This window comes from Globicephala melas, chromosome 10 (genome assembly GCF_963455315.2).
Source record: "Globicephala melas chromosome 10, mGloMel1.2, whole genome shotgun sequence".
NCBI lineage: Eukaryota > Metazoa > Chordata > Mammalia > Artiodactyla > Delphinidae > Globicephala > Globicephala melas.
The window spans coordinates 8,079,454-8,105,147 of record NC_083323.1 but is presented as its reverse complement, the minus strand read 5'-3'; the positions used below and the strand labels follow the sequence as shown (position 1 = coordinate 8,105,147).

Below are 25,694 nucleotides of genomic sequence, written 5' to 3'. Positions count from 1 at the left end.
TTGCTTTTATTTTCTTTGTTTTAGGAGACAGATCCAAAAAAATACTGCTATGATTTACGTCAGAGTGGTCTATCTATGTTTTCTTCCAGGAGTTTTATGGTTTCCAGTCTTACATTTATGTCTTTAATCTGAGTTTATTTTTGTATATGGTGTTAAAGAATGTTCTAATTTCATTCTTTTACATGTAGCTGTGCAGTTTTCCCAGCACCACTTATTGAACAGACTGTCTTTTTTCCATGGTATAATCTTTTCTCCTTTGCCATAGATTAATTGACCAGAAGTGCATGGGTTTATTTCTGGGCTTTCTATTCTGTTCCATTGACCTATGTGTTTGTTTCTGTGCACTGCAGCTTTGTACTTAGGGAATATGACTTTTGAAGTCAGGGAATATGACTGTGATTCCTCCAGCTCTGTTCTTTCTCAAGATTGTTTTGGCTATTTGGGGTCTTTTGTGTTTCCATACAAATTTTAAAATTATTTGTTCTAGTTCAGTGAAAAATGCCATTGGCATTTTGATAGGGATTGCACTGAATCTGTAGACTGCCTTGGGTAGTATGGTCATTTTAACACTGTTAATTCTTCCAATCCAAGAACACGGTATATCTTTCTATCTGCTTGTTTGTCTTCAATTTCTTTCATCAGTGTCTTACAGTTTTCTGAGCAGGTCTTTTACCTCCTAGGTAGGTTTATTCCTAGGTATTTCATTCTTTATGATGTGATGGTAAAAAGGATTGTTTCCTTACTTTCCCTTCCTGACAGTTTGTTGTTAGTGTATAGAAATACAAGATTTCTGTAAATTAATTTTGTATGCTGCAACTTTACCAAACTCATTCATGGGCTCCAGCAATTCTCTGGTGGCATCTTTAGGATTTTCTATATATAGCATCATGTCATCTGCAAACAGTGACAGTTTTACTTCTTCCTTTCCAGTTTGGATTCTTTTTCTTTTTCTTGTCTGATTACTGTGGCTGAGACTGCCAATACTGTGTTGAATAAAAGTGCCAAGAGTGGGCATCCTTGTCTTATTCCTGATCTTATGACTTTAAAAGATTTCTTCAGTTATCTCATTCTGATTGCTGCATTTGTCAGTTGATGATTTTCTATACCACATTTCTAAAACTAATGACGCTCCCCATTTATCACCACGTTCACAGCTTAAGCAAAGTTAAGATACACCGAAGGTAAACACTATTTGCAAACAGCTAACCCAATGCATTAGCTAGCAGCAAGCACATATGATATGGAATGAAAACGGACTCTATAAAATGTAACCATGATCACAATGGGATGACTATAGCTGACACTGCTGTATGACATACAGGAGAAATGTTAAGAAAGTAAATCCTTAGAGTTCTCATCACAAGGGGAAATTTTGTTTTCTTTTTTCTTTTCATCTTACTTTTCTTTTTATTGTGTCTATATAAGATGGATGTTTGCTGAACCTATTTTTGGCAATCATTTCAGAATATATGTAAACCAAACCATCATGCTGTTTGCCTTAAACTTACACAGTGATGTATGTCAACTGTTTCTCAATGAAACTGGAAAAAAATTTATAACCACAAAATGTTCTTGAACACACTATTATTTTAATTTTTCAATGGCCAAATACAATAAATACTGATCATGCTTATTATGGATGGTGAGTTCTGACTAGGACAGACGATGGTTTCCATTAGCAGCTGTTGAAAGCCACTGTGCACCCAAAGAGAAGCATACTCTAATCTTAGAAACCAAATTCTTACCTTACAAAAAAGTGGCCCCAAATCCCAGTTCCTGTGGAAAGAACCTATTACTAACATTCCTCCACCTTGAAGAAACTTCCAATTGAGATACATTTTTGTATCTAAAGGTAGGGCCAGAGTTTCCTGAATGAACAGAAGGAATTCCATCCACAGAAAGTGGTAGCATGCATAAATAAATTTTATTGGAGATAGACAAACCCATTTTTTTACACTCCATCAGCAACTGTGCTTTAAAGTTTTTGTTATTTACTTAATCAAATGGGAGACTAAGCTGTCAAGGAGAAACACTTATTTTTCCCTAGAAGTCATTATGCTAATCTTAATGACAGCACATATGTCAGGTACTGTTCTTGGTGCTTTACACATACCAGCTCCTTTAATCTTCACAAAAACCCAGGGTTCTCAACTCAGGGTGATTTTGCCCAGAAGGAGACATATGGCAATGTCTGAAAACATTTTTGCTTGTTACAACTGGAGGGAGCTACTGGCATCTAGTAGGCAGCAGCCAGGGACGCTGCTAAACACCCTACAATGCACAGGACAGCCCGCACAACACAGAATTATCCAGCCCCAAATGTCAATAGTGCGGAGGATGAGAAACCCTGCAATGACCCCATGAGGTAGGTACTACTGTTGTTCCCATTTTTCAGATGAAGAAACTGAGGCACCAAAAAGATAAGTAACTTGCCTAAGGTCACACATCTAGCAGATGGTAAAGTCAGGATCTGAACCTAACAGTCTAGCTACAGAGTCCTTTCCCTTAACCTCTCATAAGAAAGAAAGATGCTAGTTGGGAAGCTTACCTACAACTTTTTCCCCATCTTCCTAGATTCCAGGCTTATTTGGGAGAATGTATCGTTTATTTGTTCATTCACTTGAAATTCCATCTATCCACCTGCGCATCTATCCAATCAACAAGTATTGAGTGTATGTGCCAGATGCTGCTCAAGGCAATTCTAGGTGAACAAGATCTCTGTCCTTGTGGCACATGCGTTCCTCACTCATATTTCCTCCCTGTCCTTACTAGTCCTCGAACATGCTAAGCATGATCATACTTGTGCCTGGAAAGTTTTTCCCCAGAAAAACCCTCACTTCATTCAGGTCTCTACTTAAGTGTCACTTCCTCAAAAAGGCCTTCCCTGACCACCATTTCTTTTCTTTTCTTTTTCTTTTTTTTTGGCCGTGCCCCACGGCTTGTGGGATCTTAGTTCATCGATCAGGGATCAAACCTGTGCCCTGAGCAGTGAAAGCGCAGAGTCCTAACCACTGGACCGCTAAGGAATTCCCATGACCACCATTTCTAAATTAGCTACAGACTCTTACCATCTATCCCCTTTCTCTGCTTTCTTTTTCTAAACAGCACTTATCATTCCTAATATTATGTTAATATTTGCTCATTGTCACTACCTCCCTCTCACCAACAGAACGTAAACTCCATGAGACATCTATCTCCAGAATTGAGAAGTCTACCTGGCACACAGAAAGCATTCAATAAGTATTTGTTGAATGGCTGGATTAGCAAATGCCTTTTCAATTGAACCATTTCCTCATGACTACCATCCCTCACCTGGACTTCTGCAACTGCTTCTTATTTGGTCTCCCTGCCATCTTTCTTAAGCCCCTTCAATTCATCTTCTACATGAAACCAGAATAATCTTTCTAAAATGCAAATCTAATGTCATGCCTCTACTCAAAGCCTTTCAATGACTTCCCGTTGCGCTGAGGATAAAGCCCAAACTCCTAACATGTCTTTTAAGGCCCCCTTGAATTTCTGAGTTATTCTTACCATTCATCATTTCACATTTTATAGCTGAAGTCACAGCAACAGCAGTAATAGCTAACATGTACTGAGCACATGCTGTGTGCCAGGCACTAATCTAAGAGCATTATACGTCAGAAATCACTTAGTCCTAATCTATGGGGTAGAAATTACTGCTATGTCGATTTTCAGATGGGGAAACTGAGACACAGCTAAATAACTGTCCAAGGGCAACTAGTAAGTGGTAGGGCCAGGATGTAAACCCGGGCAGTCAGGTTCCAGAGCCCGCTCTCAAATCCATTATACTACACTGTCTCTATATACCAGCTGTAAGAGAAGTCCATTAGTTCCTTGAAGGTGCTGTTTTACTTCTCACCTTCAGATGTTCACATTGTCCTCTCTGCTGGAACACCCCTCAGATCATAGCTTAAATATCCCTCCCTCTGTGAGACCTTCCTACGATGTACCCTAGAATTGTTTGGATCCCCCTGCTCTGCTCTCCCATGGCATTCTGAATTTCCCATTATAATTCCCATTCTATTTTATTGTAATTACTTGTCTGCCTTCACCAATAAATTTCAGGCTGCACGAGGATAAGAGCCATGTCTATCTTGCTCACCTCTGCACCCCTAGCACCTGGCACAGGCCCTGGGATGTATGAGGGGCTGAGTGAATAATTTCACATGGCACCAGCACTACAAGCCTTTCCTAAACCCCTCCCAAAAGTGATTCACTGTTTCTCTAAGAGCCCTGCTCATAGGGCACACATTTTATGCTTCATATTTTGTTAAATAGTATCTACTAAAAAGGATGTAGGGACTTCCCTGGTGGTCCAGTGGTAAAGAATCCACCTTCCAACACAGGCGACGTGCGTTTGAACTAAAATCCCACATGCCGCAGAGCAACTAAGCCTGCGTGGCATAACTACTGAGCTCGTGCGCCTCACTAGAGCCCGTGTGCCACAAACTAGAGAGCCCACGTGCTCTGGAACCTGAGCGCCACAACTACAGAGCCCACATGCCCTGGAACCCGTGCACCACAACTACAGAGCCCACTTGCCCTGCAGCCTGCGCGCCACAACTAGAGAAGAGAAAACCCACATGTCACAACTAGAGAGAAGCCCATGTGCCACAACGAAGAGCCTATGCACCGCAACGAAGACCCAACACAGCCAAAAATAAATAATAATAAATAAATCTTTCCTAAAAAAAGGATGTGTACACATATCCTTTCCCTGTATGCTTGTGAAAAGCCAGGTATAACATCTTATACATTTATGTGAGCTTTGAAGCGACTCTCACAAACTTAGCACTTAAAAAGTAATTATGGTGTACAAAGGATCTCTCTGTATTATTTCTGTATTATTTCTTACAACTGCCTGTAAATCTACAGTTATCTCAACCAAAATTTCAATTTAAAAAATAATTATTGAGGGTGGGAGGGCGGTCCAAGAGGGAGGGGATATGTGTATGCATACAGCTGATTTACTTCATTGTACAGCAGAAACTAACACACCATTGTGGAGCAATTATACTCCAAAAAATAATAATAGTAATTAATGAAAGAAATGGATAAATAATTACTCAAGAGCTTAAAAATGACTCCCCACTATCCGATTAAGGCCAAACTCTCCAATTTAACATTCAAGGTCTTCGATTATCCAGCTCCTTATTATCTATTCAACCCAATGTTCTCTTCCAACTATACCATACCTCCTATTCCAATCAAGGTGAAACCTTATTCTTCTGACACACCAGCCTAGTCTAGTTTCCAGACCTTGCCTTAGGATACTCCTCCTACCTGAACGCCATCTGATTCAACCCTTCCCTCCTCCGACTCCTGTTACCTTTGCTAACAGCACTTTTCCTCTTAGGTCCAGCTCTAATCTTACCTCCATTGTGAAGTTTTCCTGACCTCATTTCTTTCTTTTTTCTTAGGATTTTATAATCCTCACTTACTACTGTTATCTCCAACAAGAATGCAAATTTCTTCAGTCTCAGAATCATTCCTTCTACTTCTCAGGAATCCCCCACAGTACCTACCAGAGTGCTAAGTATATATATAATCAGTAATAAATAAATACTTGCTGATTAAAAGAGAAGTCTCGTTAGCCATGCATATTATCAACCCTCAATCATCCAGGCTAACAGAAGAGCCAGTGTATAGAAAGACAACCTGCCGGATGAGTCCAACTATCTTTTAGAGTGGGCAGGAATGCCTATATTTGTATTAAGTACTGTGCAGTTGTTTCCAATTTTCCAGGAAGTCACAAAGCTGCCACAAATGGTCTAACTGCACAATTCTTCCCTTGTCAAGGTCCAGAGCCTGCACAGCTTATCATTCCATACTGGCAAACAACTGTATAACTTTTCATCGGTGACACAAAGATAAAAATAAGCAGAGGTAGTCATATTCTAAACATTCACTGGATCTCACCTTCTCCTAATAGGGAGATCATTGTTTGGGCACAAAAGATCATCTATTCTAACTCTCACTGGGCAAATATCTTGTTTGTATCAACAAAGTGCTTTTGTAAATAGATAGAGTGACAATATCAATAAGAATCTGAACAAGAGGCTTGCCAAAGAAAATCCCTGTGATGATCTACTCTTAGGATAATCCAGAATTGATAAAAAGCCAAATTCTTCCCACAGTCCATAGAGATTTGCCCCAGCCTATGGCTATTTTCCCTAAGTGAGAGTTTGTAAACTCCTCAAACTATGGTTAGCTTCTCTTTCTCATCCAACTGGTCAAAGTTTTCTTATAACAACATACCACACATCTGAGAAGCTAAGTTTCTCAGCCTGAATTTTTGTTTGTACCTGGTAAAGCTACAGCTTTCTCCCAGAGGGATTTCAAAATGCCTAAGCTTCTCTCCAGAAAACTCTCCAAATACTTTCAGTAACCTAACGGCAATAGCTTTGCTACTAAAAAATTTCCCAACATCTTTCTGTTTTGGCAGGCCCTGCTGAAATCCCCCTCCCCATAAGGGGGAATCTGAGTAAAAACACTACCAGCTTCAAGTTCCCTTAGGCAAATTTCCAGCCCCAGTGCAAGGCCATGAGGTTAAACATTTCTCAATGACGCAGGCTCCCTCAGAGGGAGGAACAAGAAAGAAAAAAAAAGAAAAGAAAAGAAAAATCAAAACTTATTCTTCCCAGTGCAATAAATCAAGAGACAACCACCAAGTCCTAAAAAATAAAGTATGAGTGAAGTTAAACTATGCACTGCTTGTTTTGCCAAGGCCCCTGGTAGAAGCACAGAACCAGGATGAGAGCTGTGGGATAGGAGAAAAGGCAACTGCAGAACCAGCAGTCCAGCCAAATATACAGATAATTCTCTAGGTTCTTTAGAGAATCTCTAGAATACTGATAATGTGTACATTTCCAGCCACTGTATACTTTATGATAACTAGAGCAACTAAAGCAAAATGATTGAATTGGTGGTTGTGGGGTAAGGAAATGTAATCACATATGAAGCAAATCATTATTTAGGATTAAAATGTGTATTAGGTGGAAGGCTGAAAAAACCATAGGAAAGTATGTTTAATCAACTTCTTGGGGAAAGAGTATAAGGCTGATCATAGAGAAAGCAAACTCATCTGAGGGGCTGGGAGGGCTCTTGGACCTCTGACCGCCTGCAGATAGATAAAAGAATGAAATAAAATCAGAATTGTTGGGACTTCCCTGGTGGTCCAGTGGCTGGGACTCCGAGCTCCCAATGCAGGGGGCCCGGGTTTGACCCCTGGTCAGGGAACTAGATCCTGCATGCCGCAACTAAGACCCGGCACAGCCAAATTAATCAATTAATTAATTTTAAAAATCAGAATTGTCCCCTCAGAACTCATTTATAGATCACAGAACTTTAGAGTTAGAAAGGGCCTAATGCTTACAAGAAAATGCTAATAATGAAAATATTGTTACATCTGTACAGCACTTCCCCTTTCAAAGTACTTTCATTCATTTAGTCCTTAAATAAATTAAATTATTATGTACCTGCTGTGTGACAGGAACTGTGGATATAGAAATGAGACACCATCCCTGCATTCAAGGAGCTTACTGCTGAGCTCTGCTAGGAACAATAATGCAATAAAACTAACCCTCTGGAGGTCTGTCCCAAGTACAGGAAGAGCACAGGAGAAGGAGCACCTAAGCCCATCTGGAATCAAAGACAGCATGCAACTTGGAAGAGGGAGCCCTGGAGCTGGGACTTGAGCAGAAGTTAGTCGGCTGGCAAACAGAGAGAGGAACGGTCAAGGCAGAGGGAAGATTATATGCAAAGGAATAGAAAGTTAAAAGAGCACAGAATGTTCTGGAAACTAAAAGCAGTTTAGCACTGCTGGAGACTGTGAAGTTAGAAGTGATAGGAGGATAATTAGTCAGAGGCCAAATAGACAATATAATAAAGTATAACAGTTTAAATTTTACCCCATAAGAAATCGAAGCATTCTGAGAAAAATAAAATGATTAGAATTGATTGTAAGAAAAAGTATCTTGGTAGCTGTAGGAAGGGCAGACTACAGAAGAACCAGGTTATAGGCAGAGAGACTAGTAAGAAGGCTACTGAAACCACAGTGAGAAACGATGACAGTCTGATCTAGGGCAGTGAGACAAAATACGAGAAGTCAAAGTAAAGGTAGAATCTACAGAACTCAGAGACCAAACAGATGTGAGGAATATAGGCAAAGAGGAATTGAGAATGACTCCTAATTTTCTGGGTAGGAAACTGGTCTCGAGTTAGGGAACGCAGGGGTAGTCGTGGGGACTGGTAACAGCAACTTTAAATCTGTAAAAGCCTGAAGTGTACGTAGTCGTCTAGATGTCCAGGTGGAAAGAAGCAGTAGATTAAATGAAGCTACTAGAGCTCAGGAAATATGGTGGGGCTAGAGATATAGATGCAGACATCCTGAATAAGTGGTAGCTGAAGCCACGAGTTGGGATGAGATTGCTAGGGAGAATGTGCAGACTGAGAAGAAAAATGGGTCACGGACTAACCCTGGGAGAAACTGACATTTAAGGGACAGGAAGAAGAAGAGAAGACTGCAAAAGAGATTCAACAGTGGACAGAGAGGTAGAAGGCAAGTTGAAGAGAGAATGCTGTCTATAGTTTAGCTGCCCAGATCTGAATACCTTTCCTATTTGGGGGAAATTCCAAGATAGGGGGAAGGCAGGCCTCTCTTCCTACTACAGAGTCCCTCTCTCTGCATCCTGGCATCCAGCTCACAAATACAACCCAAGTCCAGCCAATCAGATCCTCTCATCCAGAACTTTGAAAATTGGGGAATGACACAAATGTGGAAAATATAATCAGAAATTATCCCTGGCACTATGGCAAGTATCTACCGGTGGCACTGCCAATAGCTGCAGGCATTCACTGGAGACCAGGCCAGCAGCAGTGGCAGAGAAAGTCCAGTAAGCAGTGCCAGTGACAGAGTCCTCAGCAGACTAGTCCTGTGGCATGGTCTTCGCTATGTCTTGCCTCGCTCAGTTTCTGCTCACTTTCCAACCTTTGTTAGACAGCCTTCTTATTAAGGCTGTGCACTATCCAATGCTCTTCCAAAAAATTGATTTTATGCTTAGATTAACCAAGATTACACAAAGAACCCTGAGTAGTATAGAATAAGGAGAGAGCACTGAATAGGGTCAAATGGTAAAGAAAAGTCAAGTAAGAGGAGGCCTAAAATGGGCCCACTGCATAGGGTGACTAGTAGTCAGCAGTGTTCTTGGTGACACTGTTCACATGTGTTACCTCATTCCACCCTCACAACACCTTCTGAGGAAAATAAAGCAGGTACTACATCTTTATTTTATGGTGAAGAAATTGAGACTAAAAAAGATTAAGATCGTACAGTTCTTTTGACTATCCACAGTTGCTCTCAAGAAAGTTACTTGACAGATGCTCATTAAAGGAGATGTTAAATGTCTACACTAATTCTTACACCGAATGTCAACTAACACAGATGATGATCACATATGGTCCCCAATCCTGGACTTCCAGCTTCTTCAATTCTGGCAATAAAGAGGATCCCAACAAAAGCACTAGGATTCTCATAGACAACCACCCAGAAACATACCTCAAGGAACATGAGGCTCCTTGCCATCACCCTTCCATGGCTCATTCAGGGTACCTTGGCCACTACTTAAAGAATATATCATCAGCTACAAGGACTCCTCAAGTGGAAGGGATCTTCTATCCCTGACCATGAGAACCACTGTGGGAATGAGAGGTTGAGAGTTTTCAGAAGAAGATGGTTATTTCTCAACTTCATTCCTTTGGGATATGTCACAGCCAGGAAGGGAGAAATTGGAAATAGCAGCCTTCACAAGCTGCCAAATCCATGTCCTAGTCCCAGGGGATAATTAGCCAATGAGGTTCTGCAGAGCTGATGTAATGTTGGCAGAGGCTAATGCTTTATGTTTGAACATGTAGCCTCTTGATATTTAGCTACAGGGCTAAAAGGGATGACATCCTGCAAAGCCAAGAACCCACAACACCACCACTTAGCAATTTGCATCTTTAAAGTAATTTGTAAACTAACTGATCCGTCTTTATTATGAAGAGTGTACAAGAACATTTGTTAAACTATACATTTTCTAAATCTTATTTTATGTAACTCTTTTACTAGGAAAAGAAATTTCCAAACACCTCCAAAGAACAAAGATAATTTAGAAAGCCTAAAGTAACAAAAGAAAGAAATTAGAAGGAAGGAAAGTTTTCCTAGGAATAAAGTCTGTTTGTGGTACTTTAGTCCCACTACCAGCACGCCAAGTTTAAGGCTGTCTAATGTTCTTATGAAAACAATTTTTGAAACTGAGTAGACTGAGACAAGCACTTTCAGGAGCGCCACATATCTCACAAGAGTACTCTGAAATGCAGGAGGTAAGAAATCAATGGGCAAGAAGCAGAAGTATTCAGACATTAAACTCTTGGTTTGAGCTTGAGCTTTTAAATTGCAAAATGAATGCTTGCCTCTTTAATAAAAATTAAGTCCTTTGACTTAAATATGCCATGATGATCTCCCAAAGCCTCAGACAAAATTAAGTATATTAAAAAGGAAAAAATTTAAATTCTCTAATCAACTGGCCAATACATAATGCTCCCAAATATGTACTAGCTCCTTACTTGAAGCAAGAGATAACTTTTGGTTCAACCTGGGGCAGAAGTGTATCTAGTGACAGAGATACAAATACTCTGTAGTTTATATATCTTGACAATTTCACAAAAATTGAGAATGACTTTTCTCAAAATGAATGATGGAGAGGGAAAGGCGGTACAAAAAACCATGACCCTCTACATCTTATAAAGGAACTAGAGACTCATCCTTAGCAGGATACTCTGTACTTGCTCTTCAAGAAATAGTTGGGTTGGGGAACCTAATACCAAATGTTCCAAGAGTGGCTTTCTTCCCAATCTCTCCAATATTTCACGTTCACTTCATTCACTCATTAACATTTATTCAGCACCAACTAGGTATCAAGCTAGAGATGCTAGATACAAAGTGGCAAAACAAAATTAATAGGTAAGATAAAATTAAAATGGACAATAATAGGTAAGGCCTTCATACAGTTTATAAACTAGCGAGGGAAACACACATTAAACAATCAAGAAGTCCCACAAATAAACATATAATCTCTAAGTATAAATGCATGAAGAAAGAGAGAATGAGAAAGAATGAAAATAAGCAGAGGGGAGGGACACGCTAGGGGGGCATTCTCTGAGACCCTAAGGAAGGATAGAACCTAGAAAGCAAAAGGAAGACGATCAGGAGGTGCAGCTGGAGGAAGAGGCAGGAATGGAGAAAATGAACCATGAACACTGAGAAACTCACCTACTATTTCATGAGTACAAATACTGACTTCAGAACTAGATATCTAAGCTCTTATCCTAAACTATCTAAACTAGCATATGATTCCTATGCAGGGGACCACGTTTTTCTAGATTCTCAAACACTTTTCATGTAACACCTATGAAATTCTAAGAGTACATCAAAAAAATAGTTTTCCTTCAAATTTATCAAGACTTTTCTAAAAACATTCATACTAACCACCTTAGTTGGGATTAAATATAAATTTAGTAACACTGAGTCAGTTGACCAAAAGCCAAGCTGCAAGGGGATCTTTAGCATAAAACTAATGGGAGATTATTTGCAAACATCTGGACTGACTTAGCAGATATAAAACTCAGCTGTTAGGATGTTCTGAAAGCTCTATACTACAGAGCTCAGAAGAAAAGGGGGAAGGAGGCAAGGGGACCGTTTTTTCTTACCAGAGTCAGCAAGGACCTTCACACAGAAAATGTTCCTACTCTAAAGATATACAGATTTAAATTTACTTCCTACCCACAGAAACTATTTGCAACATCGGAAAAAATTTCTAATGCACGTTTATGGCAACACACTCAGGAGGTTTTGCTTAGTTTCAAACGTATGAAGCTGGTTTGGGCCATGGGTGTTGAGTCAGAAAACTTGCTACATTGCAATTCAAAATAGCATCATTTCTAATCCTCATGAACAGGTACAAGAATCACTGTTAAAAAGAGGGAAGCCTCTAGGCAAAGGTTAGGGCTTGTATGAAGGCTTTCTAAGTAGGGTTAAATGTAGGGGAAAAGGTCATCCCTATGTAGAGAGGAGATCTAGGACAAGAAAATTTAATACAGATATTCAAGAAGAAAAAAGTTAGAAATGTGTTTAACAATTATGTCATAGTGTTCTGGGGGTGCGGGGGATAAGGCAGGGAGGGAAGAGGGTAAAAAAGAAGGTAGGCTATGTAATGAAAGAACAGGACAAGGAACCTAGACAAGCTGGGTACCTGACAAGAGCTACTATATATTTATTGGGGGATAAAAGTTCACGTGGAAAGCATATAATGTAGTGGTAAAGAGCATGGATTCTGAAGCCAGACCATCTGGGTGCAATCTTAGTTCTACCACTTACCAGGTGTGTGGACACGTTCCTTTAACTACTTTGCCCCTCAATTTCACCATCTGTAAAGTGGGATAATGAGAGCATCCATTTCACATAGTTATGGGAAAGATTAAAAGAGCTAATATATGTAAGGAGCTTGGAACACTGGCACATGGTAAATCCCATTTAAAATGTGTTAGCTACTATTATTTTATTTTAAATATATTTCTATATTTTTCCTGGAATTCTTATAAAATCTACTTAGAATTCCATACTCTATAAATGTGTCTCTTATGTTTTGTGGTTTGTTGCATTGTCCTGTTTGGTCTCTACTAGTTTTTTTTTTTTTTCTTTCTTCTATTAAGCCACATATTAAAGAGAGATGCAAAAATGTAAAACAATGCCATTCTCTTACTAATTTTTTATTTTAGAAAATACAGCTATTTTTCTTAAAACATGTTATCTATGTTAACATATTAAAGGGATTTTTATTTAAGTATAGTTGATTTACAATATTGTGTTAGTTCCAGATCTGCAGCAAAGTAATTCAGTTATATACATACATATATATAGTTTCAGATTATTTTCCATTATAGCTATTACAAGATATTGAATATAGTTTCCTATCTCTACTAAATTTTAATGATTTGTTTTTCAAATATAAGGCTGTCTTGCCTATGCTTAAGGGAAATAATAAAAACTTTCTTCACCTGTGGAGAATTTTAAATGGGAAGTACTCTACTCCTGGGTTTAGGCATGGTTAGGCCCAAGAAATGAGTGAGGGCAAGGTAAGGAAACCTCAGGGAGAAAGCTCAGGAACCACCTACAGAGCTGGTTTTGCTAACTTAGAGATTATCTTCCACAACTGTTCTCAAACCTTGGAGGTTTTTGTGTAATATGGCACACTTCCTGACAAGAGATCAGGGAGACAGAGGTGGTGTGGGTGGGAAAGAAGTTCTCCCACTTGGGGTTTTGTTGTGTTTTGTTTTTTTAAGCATTACCTAGCAGTGCTACCTCCTTTTCTCCTTTTGGCTTACTTCCTTCGAGAGTAATTTTAACTCCAATCTCCTGGTGCCCAAATTAGCTCAGGGTACTCCAGAGTATATGAAGGTGAAAGGCAATCAACCTGAGTTGTTATACCCAACGGAACATTTTTCTGTTGTTCATAAAAGGAAAAAAGCAACAAAAGCCCATAAAATGTTCCACGAACTTTAAACTTTAAAAAATTTTTTAGAATAATCACACCCACTCATAGGTTTTGAAAAGCACAGCAACAGAATCACAATAGTTCAAAAGCGTAAGAGCACAGTCTGACTGAAAATGATCAATCTAATTTCACTTTGTAAACTGACTAAATGGAAAAGGGAGATAGAAATTAGCAATAGAAGTCAGAGTACACGAAGTTAATTTTTTAAACAGTTGTTAGCCTTGTATTTATAAAGATGAGAGAGTTTTAATGTAAAGGTGACTTTAAGCTTAAAACAATCAGAGATAATTTTACAAGTTTTTGAAATCAATTTTATTGAAGTTTAATCTAGATATGACAGATTTACCCATTTTAAGCATACAAGTTCAATGCCTTTCGACAAATGTATACACCTGCGTAACCAATATGACACTCAAGATACATGACATTTTCACCCCCTCAAGTGCTCTTATGCCCCTTTGTAGTTAACTTCTCTTTCCGCTTCTGGCCCCAAGCAACAACTGATAGGCTACCTGTCACTCTTAGAGAAAGCTGCATTGTTTTCCTCAGACTTTTTTTTAAATTGAGGTATCATTCACATTCTATTCAATTCACCCATTCAAAGTCTATAATTCAGTAGTTTTTAGAATATTCCCAAAGTTGTACAACCATCACCACTATCTAGTTCCAGAATATTTTCATTACCCCCAAGAAATCCGCATCTATTAACAGTCATTCCCCATCACTGTCCTACCCACCACCAAGCCCTGGCAGCCACTAATCTTTCTGTCTCTATGGATTTGCCTATTCTGGACATTTCATATAAATGGAATTATACAATATGTGGCCTTTTGTGTCTATCTTCTGTCACTTGGCATGTTTTCAAGGTTCATCCATTTTTTAGAATAGTTTAGTACTTCATTCCTTTTTATTGGTGAATAATATTCCATTATAAGGATATACTACATTTTGTTTATCCATTCATTAAGTGATGGGCATTTGGGGTGTTTCCACTTTTGGCTAATGCTGCTATGAACATTTGTGTACAAGTTTTTGTGTGGAGCGATGTTTTCAGTTTTCTTGCGTATACACCTAGGAGTAGAATTTCTGGGTCATATGGTAAATCTGTTTAACTTTTTGAAAAGATGCCAAACTGTCTGTGTTTTCTTAAACTTTTTATTTTGAGATGATTATAGATTCCCACCCAGTTTTAAGAAATAATTCAGAGATCTGGTTTACCCTTCACCCAGTTCCCCCCTCAATGATAACAGCTTGCAAAACTATAGTGCAACATTACAACCATGATACTGACACTGATACAGTCAAGATACAGAATATTCCATCACTACAAGGATCCCTCATGTTGACCTTTGATAGCCACAATTACTTTCCTCCCAGCATCACCCCATCTCAGCCCCCAAGAGGCATCAATCTGTTCTCAATAACTATCATTTTGTCATTTCAAGAATGTTATACACATTATTCCTCCGTGCTACAATGCTGGGTACTCAGTAATTTCAAATTGATTCATTTGCTATACCTAATGGAAAAAATCATTTTAAGTACTCTACCTATTTTCCCTAAGGGAAAATGCTTGGGCAGCCCACTGTTCAATAGTTCTAATGTCATGACTTGATTTTATATGTCTTTTCAATATGTTTTTAAGGGATTTGGAGTACAGCTTTAAACATCTTCGAATGCTAGTTGGGAAAACCCATATCTTTGAAAGTTAAATTACTTTGTGCCTTAAAAACGTGAATTTCACAAATAATTTTTGTTGGAATGATGTGTGTGAAATAGCTATAAATGCTTGCTATTTTTCCCAGATTTAGGACTTTTTAATATTTGTAATTTGGTAATACTCTTTTAGAAACACTATGTGTGTGTGTGTGTGTGTGTGTGTGTGTGTGTAATTATATTCCTAGTCATACTTCTTAACGAAAAATAGTTTGAAACATAAAAAAAAAGAATGTTATACAAATGGAATCATATATGTAACCTTTTCAGATTAGCTTTTTCACTCGGCATGATTCTTTGGAGAGCTGTCCCAGGTGTGTTCTATGTATCAACAGTTTGCTCCTTTTTTTAAAAAAAAAAATACACCAACAGATCGTCTTTACTTCTTTCACCTGTTCACCTCCAAAACAAAGTCAATAAAAATATCTGTTGGAACAACATGCTTCAACTTTAATACGCACCTGAGGACCTTGTTAAAATAAAGATTCTGATTGCATGTCTGAAGTGGAGCCTGAGATTGTGCATTCCTAACAGGCTCCCAGGTGATACAGATGATGCTGGTCCTTGGAACACACTTTGAGTAGCAAGGTGTTAGAAGGGTTAGCAAGATTACAGCATCTGTTTGGATAGCCTACTTAATGTTAACACCATAAATTTTCAATACTCTACACAGCCAAATATTTTATAAATTAGTCTTATGGCACTGATTTGAGGAATATAATTCTTCAGTATAAGTGCTTCAGTTCCTATCTACAAGGCAAAGATGAGGGAATATGAATTTTGGCTTTCTGATAAAGAGTAGATGGACTGTTAAGAGGATTTTCACACCTACCCTACAAAGAACAAAATATACTACAGAAAGGTACTTTTAAACAACTGAAGCATTTTATACTAACACCACTATTTTATGCCTAAGAGAACTCAGATTTTTCATACCCATCAAAAACAAACAAAAAAACTTAGTGTGTTTTTAGTTCATAAAAACTTTGCTGAAAGGTTCAGCAAATTGAGAGTAAGTTACCGTGCACGGGAAGGATCTGCAGCTCTGCCAAGAACATGACCTAATACAAACACTGCGAAGATAAATTTCAATAAATCTTACAAAATAGAAACAAAGGCAAAAAATATAAAAGACGTTTAGACAAACTAGACTGGTCAGATGGAACAGCCTAATGGGATGGAGTGCCTCCTTATCATTCACTGTTTGGTCAATGGAGTGCTTTGACGGCAGAGGTCCCAAAATCAACAGCTCTAGCTCCTGATCCAAGACACTACACTTCCAGCCATTTTCTGCCTCTTTCAACTACCTACATGTACACACACACACATACACACACCTATTTAATATGAGCTTTATATCAATACAACAGAAATATATGCTTAAGATGGAAAATTAGAAACATACAGGAAAACTCAAAGGAAGAAAAAAAAATCCACTGTGAAATCCCACTACTCAGAGACAGCTATTAATATTCTGATGTATATCCTTATAGCCATTTTTTAGGATTATATGGATAAATGGTAAACATTTTCCCACATCTTTAAATAACCTTATGACTACATTAGTACCAATTATATGAATATATCATAAGTTATTTAACCAATATTCTATTGCTAAAATATTGGTTGTTTCTGTTTTTTCTATCATAAAGAAAACTGCTGGGGATGTATATGCATATGTATACATAGAGCTGATTCACTTTGTTATACAGCAGAAACTAACACAAAATTGAAAAGCAATTATACTCCAATAAAGATGTTAAAAAAAATACTGCTATGAGCATCCTTATATATATACATACACACACACACACACACATATACCTTTTTAAATATCTTTAGAACAAATTTCCAGAAGTACTTCAAGATTAAAGAAGAAAAAAAAAAGAAAAAAAAAGATTAAAGAAGATATTTTTTAAAAATTTATGAGTTGCCAAATATCAAGAGAGTTGTGGCAAGTTGTCAGAATATCCAGGAAGAAATAAAAACTATCTGCACCTAATAGTATTCAAAGCCCAACAACAAAAACCAAAAACAACCACAAGATCATCAAAAACCATACAGCATTTATTATGTACCAGGAACTGTTATAAGCATTTTACATACATTAAGTTATTTAATACTTACAACTTCTTGGGGTTGGTATTGATATTATTACCTTTTTTTTTTAAACAGACGCACCAACAGGCACAGAGAGGTTAAGTAATTTGCCTAAGGTCACAGAGCTGGTAGTAGTGGCAGAGCTAAGAAACCTGGGTTCCAAAGTCTATGCTCTTGAACACTATACCCCTATTCTTCTCAACCTTTTTGACATCAGGACTCCTTTGCCCTCTTATAGTTACTGATAATTTCAAAGAGCTTTTGTTTATATAAGTTATATCTATTACTACTTATCATATAAGAAGTTAAAACTGAAAGCATTTAAAATATTTATTATTTCTTTAAAAAACAGCAATAAACCCACTATATGTTAACATACATCTTTTTATGAAAAAATATAATTATTTTCCAAAACAACAAAAAAACGCAAAAAGAGTGCCATTTTACCATTTTTGCAAATCTCTGTAACATACAACTTACTAAGACAGCTGAATTTTCATACATGATACTGCATTCAATCTGTTGAGATATCATACCAGCATGTACCTCTGGAAAACTACACAGTACACCCATGAGTGGACAATAGTAAAAAAGGCAAATAACACCTCAGTATAAATATATAAAGAGCTTCCATCTCACATCCACTGGAAAGGTCTCAGGGATGCCCAGAGGTCCCCAGACCACACCTTGAAAACCACTGCACTAGTTACTGCAGTGCATGCTACACAGAATAGTTGAAAGGCATGTCCTCAGGAACATACCTGCCTAAAACATATTCCAAAAACATATCCCAAATTTTTTTGTAAATCATTTACTCAACAATTATTATTAAGTGCATACTATGCATCAGGTACCCTTACAGGCACTGGAAACACAGCAGAAAAACAAAAGAGAAAAATCCCCTACTTTGGGGTATTTATTTTCTTATAGGGAAAGACAGCAGTAACCAATAAACAAATAAATCACATATAGTCAGTCCTGCATATCCACAGGCTCTGCATCCACGGATTCAACCAAATACAGATTGAAAATATTTGGGGAAAAAAAAAATTCCAGAAAGTTCCAAAAAGCAAAACTTTAATTTGCTGCGCAGGCAACTATTTACACAACATTTACATTGTATTAGGTATTATAAGTAATCTAGAGATGATTCAAAATATACGGGAGGATGCGCATAGGTTATATGCAAATACTACACCATTTTATAAAAGGGACTTGAGCGTCCATGAATTGTGGTATTGGGGGTGGGGAGTGGGCTGGAACCAAGTTGTCCCTTGGTTTCCCCACAGAAACCAAGGGACGACTGTATTCTGTCAGATGGTAAGTGGTATGAAGAAAAATAAAAGCAGAATTTTAAAAAACAGGATGGTCAGAGAAGGCCTAACTGAGAAAGTGAAATTGGAACAAAGATCTGAAGGAGGTGAGGGAGCAGGCCATGAGGCTACCCAGCAAGGAGTGCTCAAGCAGAAAGAATACCAAGTAGGAAAGCCCTGAAACAGGAGCACAGCCTAAGGTGTGCAGGGTCAGCTGAGAGGCCAGCACGGCTGGGGCAGAATCAGCAAGGGAAGACGGGGAGTGTAGTCTGAGAGTTACAGGGCTGGGGCCTTGTAAGGACTTGGGCTTTTTCTGTGAATAAGAACCAGTGGCAGGTTCTCAGTGACGAGGGATACGATCCGACTCTTCATTCTAAATGGAACATGTAAGTAAGTAGTGTTTCAAGTAAAAAACCTAAATTTAAACATATATTCCATCTCTTACTGTGTGTCTTGAAGCCTCTCTAAGCCTCAGTCTCCTACCCTACAAAATGTGAAGGTACAGATACCTTAAAATTGTTGGGAAGATCAAATAAGATAATATACATAAAAACACTTTAGAAGTATGATACACTATAAAAATTTCACTACTGAGTTTATTTTCACTATGTAATTGCCACAGATTCCTCTTTTCCTTTTTTTTCCTCTTTACAGAGCCCTCTGTACTCTCACTAGACTGCTGCCACCACCCCATTTATGTGGCTGCCGTGAGATTAAGGATGCCCTAGACCCCTAACAACATGAGCTCAGCCTGATACTGCCCTTTAGCTTGTTGAGAGCAAGGCAGAGAACGTTGTTTTTTGTTGTTGATGGCAGAGCGGGAGGTTTTTAATTTTTTTCCCCCTTGTTATTATAAAGAAAATCCTTTCAAAAATAATGCATGTGGTAATCATAAAAGTGAAGTTCCAAAAAAAACAAGACTGTATGAGACTCATCTTTATTTAATTTGGCACTGTTTTAATAAAGCTAAAACTGTGGTTCATGGTCTTGACAGCTTGCCTCATCCAAAAGGAAACAAAAGGGAAGAAAAAAAGATAGAGACAGACAGACGAATTCAAATTCCTTTGATCTAGGTCCTAACTCTAAGGGGACCCCAGATAAATTAATAAGTCAGAGAAAGGGCAGTAAGACACAGTCCAGAATACTGATGACAACATCTGTTTGTCTGCCTACCTGTCTTCTGAGATCATCATCAAGGTATGAGATCAGCACTCAGGCCAGAGACGGCAGGACAAGATGGAGGTGAACCAGGGAACCACAGGGCCTGTAGCATCTGACTCCACTTCCCAGGGGCAGGAGGTAGACACCCAGGCACTGGTTTTTATCTCTACCTCTTAAGATGTGAGTCACTCTGGGTAGTGAGAGAAACCTGCAAGGGAAAACCCAAAGAAACCAAGATCTCTGGGGGAAATTATAAACCATCTCATACGTCAAAGGTCTCTGATGGTTTCCTTGTAAGTATGTTATAGCAGAAAGAGCACTGTCATGGGAGTAAGGAAATGAATTCTCCTTCCATCTCTTCCACCAATTAATCATGTGACTTCAGGAAATTAACTAACCTCAAAGAGCCAAATTCCTCATCTTAAATAAAGGAGAGGACAAGAAAATACCTAAGGTTTCCTTCAAGCTCTAAAATTTCTTGAACATAAACAAGAACATATTTTTAAAAGCCCATATTAATATTTAGAGTATTAGGAGATCCAAAAGGTAGTTATTGCTGAAGGTTCTGGAGTTTTTCACTAGCACTATAGACCCCTGAGTGATGTGAACCCAAACAAGGGGCCCTTCCTTAAAGAATTAATGTATCACCTAAAAGGGCAAAAGTTGTCTGCCCACCATCTTCCTTTAACTTCATTTTTATGAATTACTCCTCCTCTCTCTCTAACCCATACTATTATAAAATATACAGGTCAGAGGCAAACTGTAATGATTAGGGAACCAGAAGTTAAATAAATATGCAAGAATTAAGCATACAGACATCAAGGAATGAGAGAGTAAATGGACCGAGGAAGCACTTTTATATGGTAGCATGTATGGGTACACACATAAAAAATTTTAAAGGTATATACAGTTAAAAGCAAACTAACAAAGCAGTTTTCTAAGGGACAAATCGAAGAGGGTAATTAGAGGACTTTAGTGTACACTGTGCTGCATTTCTCAGGTTGGATAATGTGTCCATGGGCTTGTGTGTTCTATATACTGTTGTAATATGTACTCTACATGTTCTTTCACAATTATGGGGTATCCCATAATCATAATAAATTTAAAAGAGAACTCCATTCTTTTGTGGAACAAAAAGTCTCTTCTGTCCCAATCCCCCAGCTCTCCAACCCTTCTCCCTAAGGCAGTCACTGTTGCCAGTTTCTTACAGTCCTTCCAAAGATATCCTACACAAGACAAGAGTGGGGAGGGGGAATGTAGGGTGCGGATGGAGTCTGTGTGTGTGCATGGGTGGGTGGGTGTGCAGAGATATGCGCACAAGAGAGACGGAAAAAACAAACCGACTCCCTAACCGTGCCTCATCCAGATCAGGTGTGTATCCTGTGACCAAACATACCTAGGAAACTGCTTCAATCCCTTTCTCTACAAAGGAACTATGATCCACTGTTGTACAGTTATAAACTAGTAAGAAGACTGCACTGGCTGGATGCAGGGACAGGGCCTGCCTGGTCAAAGCCTTACATATTAGCTGTCAAGGGCTGAGCCCTGGCATTCCTTGGTTCTAAAACATACCAGAGTCAGCGCTGTGCCCCAATATTCCCTTGGTCTTAGCTTCAGAAATCCCAAATGTCCATCTCAGATAATTAGTTTTCTAATCACAATGATCTAGATAGGTTTCCATAGGGGTGATAGGTGCTTTAATCCTCTGTGACTTGATCAGAACACTTGGATTTAGCAGTACACATCGCAGGAAGAGAGTGCACACTGCACATCCTGAGATGCGAAAGAACTTCAGTTTTGAAAGCTGTGCATTCAACAGCACACGCTTAGGGCAAGGCCTGGCTAAGATACAGGATGATAGTTAGAGGATTCATGTCTTAATACAACAACAGATCTTAAAATACTTTCATAAAATCTTGATTTAGGACGCTTATGCCAATTTATTAGGGTAAGTATGCCAAACCAGATTTCTTCATTCATTAAAAAAATAAAATACATGGGGCTTCCCTGGTGGTGCAGTGGTTAAGAATCTGCCTGCCAATGCAGGGACACGGGTTCGAGCCCTGGTCCGGGAAGATCCCACATGCCACAGAGCAACTAAGCCCGTGCGTCACAACTACTGAGCCTGCGCTCTACAGCCCGCGAGCCACAACTACTGAGCCCACGTGCCACAACTACTGAGCCTGCATGCCACAACTACTGAAGCCCGCGCGCCTAGAGCCCGTGCTCTGCAACAAGAGAAGCCACCGCAATGAGAAGCCCGTGCACCGCAACGAAGAGTAGCCCCCACTCGCTGCAACTAAAGGAAGCCCGCGTACAGCAACGAAAACCCAACGCAGACATACATACATATATACACACATAAAAAGAAAATACATACTGAGTGTCTACCACGTGCCAATGTCAGAAGCCAATATATGGATGAATATATAGCCTTTGAGAAGCTAATAATCTAATTAGGAAGACATGAAAAATGATAATTAGTCTACATTGTAAAGGTGGTGCTGCAGGAACAGAGAGAAGGAAGGGCTGACTCTGTTGAGAGAGGTTTCACAGAAAGGCACCATCTGTACTGGATCTCAAAGGGTCAGAAAGAGACCACCAGCAGTTGAGGAGGATGAAAGTCTCCTCATGCAAGTATGCCTCACCAAAAATCTCCAAGCTTCAAATACTAAATGAAAACACAATGTATCCTGGAACTTTGCCGTAACATTCAGTATATTAAAGTTTAATTTAGGGTGAAAACCTTATATCTTGAATCTTGTCAAAGGAGTTTCATTACTTTAAACATTTCATTAAATAGTAGTTTCACCTATAAAGCACATATTCATGGAAATCCAAATACCTTATTGCTGGAAAACCTACAGCTCACATAGTCTAAATGTCTTGACTTTATAGAAAGAATGATAGGCTTCTTTTTTTTAATTAAAGCTTCATATGAGATGCTTTTTCATTTCCTATCATAGATACATCTATTATTTACTATTACAATCCAGTATAATGGTTACAGCTTCAGAAGAAAACAGTAACAATTTTACAAAGCAACACAGTACTAAGGTTTTTGAACATTTAGGAACCACAAGTACTAGAGCCATCAGTTTGCTATTACTCCTTTCTATACCCAGTTTCCCTTTTATGAACATATGCAAAAGAAAAAGGTCCACATACATGCTATTCTCTGCAGACCTTTCATTCTACCTGTATCCAATACCCCTGTCAATTTCATCCATACTTGTCTTACATACTATTATCCTTTAAAAGTTTTATGAAGTAGCTGGTCCAACAGATGGGTGGCTAGCCCTACCCAACATATGTCACAGGAAGAACAGCTCTTAGGCAAGACAAGAAGATATTAAGTAAGTCCCTTTCCCTTATCCAGCTAGGAACAGTGAGATCCCAGCTCAGAAAAAAGCAATCTTTTAACCTTTATTAAGAAAAGTTACTGGACTGAGATTATCTGTAAGTAACAAGATGATCAAAGAAGGGAGAGAGAGTCCAAATGCTAACTTCTACTTCCTAAAATAAAATATGTACTTGCCCACATACAGCAGAGAACCAGGATACAGAACAGGGGGAAAAAAAAAAAATCTGAGTCATTTTAACTGGGAACTATTTCATCAAAGACAGATGGGAAACATTCAGATAAGCATACTATCTTGTTTAGAACACAAAGCTCAAAAGATCTGTGGGAGGAAAAGGAAAGGAACCTGGAATGCAGAGCATACATGAACAGAAAGACTCAACTAATAAACGACTCATCATGATCTTATTTGTAAAACCAGAAAAAACAGAACAGTAGCAATATCTTTCCTTTTTGTCCATACCCTGTCCATAAAGTGTAATGTGATAGCATCTGATTGTGTCTTCAGATGGATATCTGTGTCTTTCAACATACTATCTAAGCGCTCCCCGAGGAGAACAGTGAGACCAGTTCTGCCTGAGACAGTATCTGCCAGCACCAAGGAGTCTAATTTTCCTTTGAGCGAAGGCCAGTGGATGGGAAGAGGTCCCCAAATGCCACTTGTATGAATCTTTCAAAATATTCTCTGAAACAGGAAAACACTACAGACTACATTTTAGTAGAAGTCTAAAAATAACAAAAGAACATACCCTATTTTTAGATATCTAACTTACAAGTTTAAGAACACTAGAAGAAATCATTAAAAACAAACTGGGATTTTAAAAATGCTTTAAAAGATACTTTTAAATTGGGAAAACTGTTAAGAGATAGAATTTCAAAAATCCTGCATTCCTTCTGTTGACTGGCTGCCTCCTTGCTCAAACTTCCTCATCTCCAAAACTTAGAGTCCCAATCCTACATGTTATCAAGAGGATTTCCAAAGAACCAGAAGATGATACAAATAAAAGATATACCACAAAAGAGAAAAACAGCTAAGGAAAAATTTTAAGACACGCTTTCACAAAGAGCCATTTAAAGAAGAGTGTAGATTAGTGATAAAGACAGTACTGTATAAAACAGCAAAAGCAATTTAATTATCCCTCATTAAAAGCAGCACCACAGACAATAACAAAATACTTGATTAAAGAAGACAAGTCGTTTTTTCTCACATGTCTCCTCACTGAACAATCTTAAGATCGGTAAGCATCTAATTCAAAGCTATGTCTGAAGATCTAGAATTTGCAATCAGGAAAAAATTATTATTTTTTACAATAAAATCCTGAAAATGCAGTACATTTACTGGACAATTTATATTTACCCTCCCTCTATCTTCCTCCCCATCTGCATCCAACCCTAGTACAAATATGCCCAATGTTTTTTAAGAAAGCTATAGCAAATAGGATTTGCAGGCAATACGGGAATTACCGGACTGTACAGCCATCATTAACATCTCAGGTTCCAGTAGCGTCATGACAGGTTCTTCTCAGAAACAAGAGCCCACAAATATAATGAAAAAACCTCAAAGTCGCAGAAGAAAGATGTTGTCTTCGGAGGCTACTGAAGCTTTCATAAATTCAGTCTCATGCCTTATGCTCAGATCAGACTGTGAGAACTCACTCCCCTTCTGAGTGCAGTTACCAATTTATCCACCCTTCACACAAGTCAAGATGGCACAGAGTTGATTTACTGCCGACAGGAAACCAAAAAGCACTCAAGTTAAGACATATGAAGTGTGGTTAGAACAGTGAGTGAGCTCCTCCCCTTGCTATTCGTCTCTGGGGGGAGGGGAGAGACGGACAGAAAGACCTTCAGAAAAGAGATCAACTGCTTTTTTCCCCCTCTCTTTTCAAGAAGAGAAGACGAGTGTTTTGTTCAAAACCTTAGTATGAGGGACTCTGCTGCTAATGCAGTTCAGAGCAACAGATTAAACATAATCCAAACAGCTCAATCTTGTGAAAGACACAGCCCAATTACTGACCCATTAATGGGAGGTGGGATGGGATCAGGCATATATAAACACATACACACAAATAAATATGTACGGTGAGTTAGTTTTCTGAAAAAGCGTTCTAACGGCTTTTTCATCTGTGGTACTTATAGATAACAGGCTAAGGAAGTTGAATGTTTAACTACAGAAGCACAGATATTTTCTCCACTCCCTCTCCAATTAAAATATCTGTTTTAAAAAGTCATCTGAATACATTCCGGAGCTATAATCTGTCTTTCAGATCTGCCAAACTCCTAAAAGAGCTCCTTACTTGTGCCTGTGTAAGACACGGGATCTGTGAATACACAGCTTACTGATGTTACTGACTTTTCTAAAATGCTTTATGATCTTGCTGGACGTTTGGAACACATAAGAAGACAGTTACAGAAATAAGAATTTCCCTT

At 38.5% G+C, this 25,694-nt stretch overlaps 1 protein-coding gene across 4 annotated transcripts in view; it reads right to left on the bottom strand.

Moving 5' to 3' along the window:
* The window catches only part of MRTFA (myocardin related transcription factor A), a 105,025-nt gene extending 80,046 nt beyond the window's left edge, over positions 1 to 24,979 (bottom strand). For 2 of the 4 annotated variants that reach the window (XM_060306798.1, XM_060306799.1), the window contains exon 1: positions 24,729 to 24,979. In XM_060306798.1, coding sequence (XP_060162781.1) covers positions 24,729 to 24,774 — 46 coding nt within the window. In that variant the 5' untranslated portion in view covers positions 24,775 to 24,979. The remainder of the gene's footprint in view (positions 1 to 24,728) is intronic. The other 2 variants (XM_030855871.3, XM_060306800.1) reach the window with 1 other exon arrangement.
* Between the last annotated feature and the right edge of the window lie 715 nt (positions 24,980 to 25,694).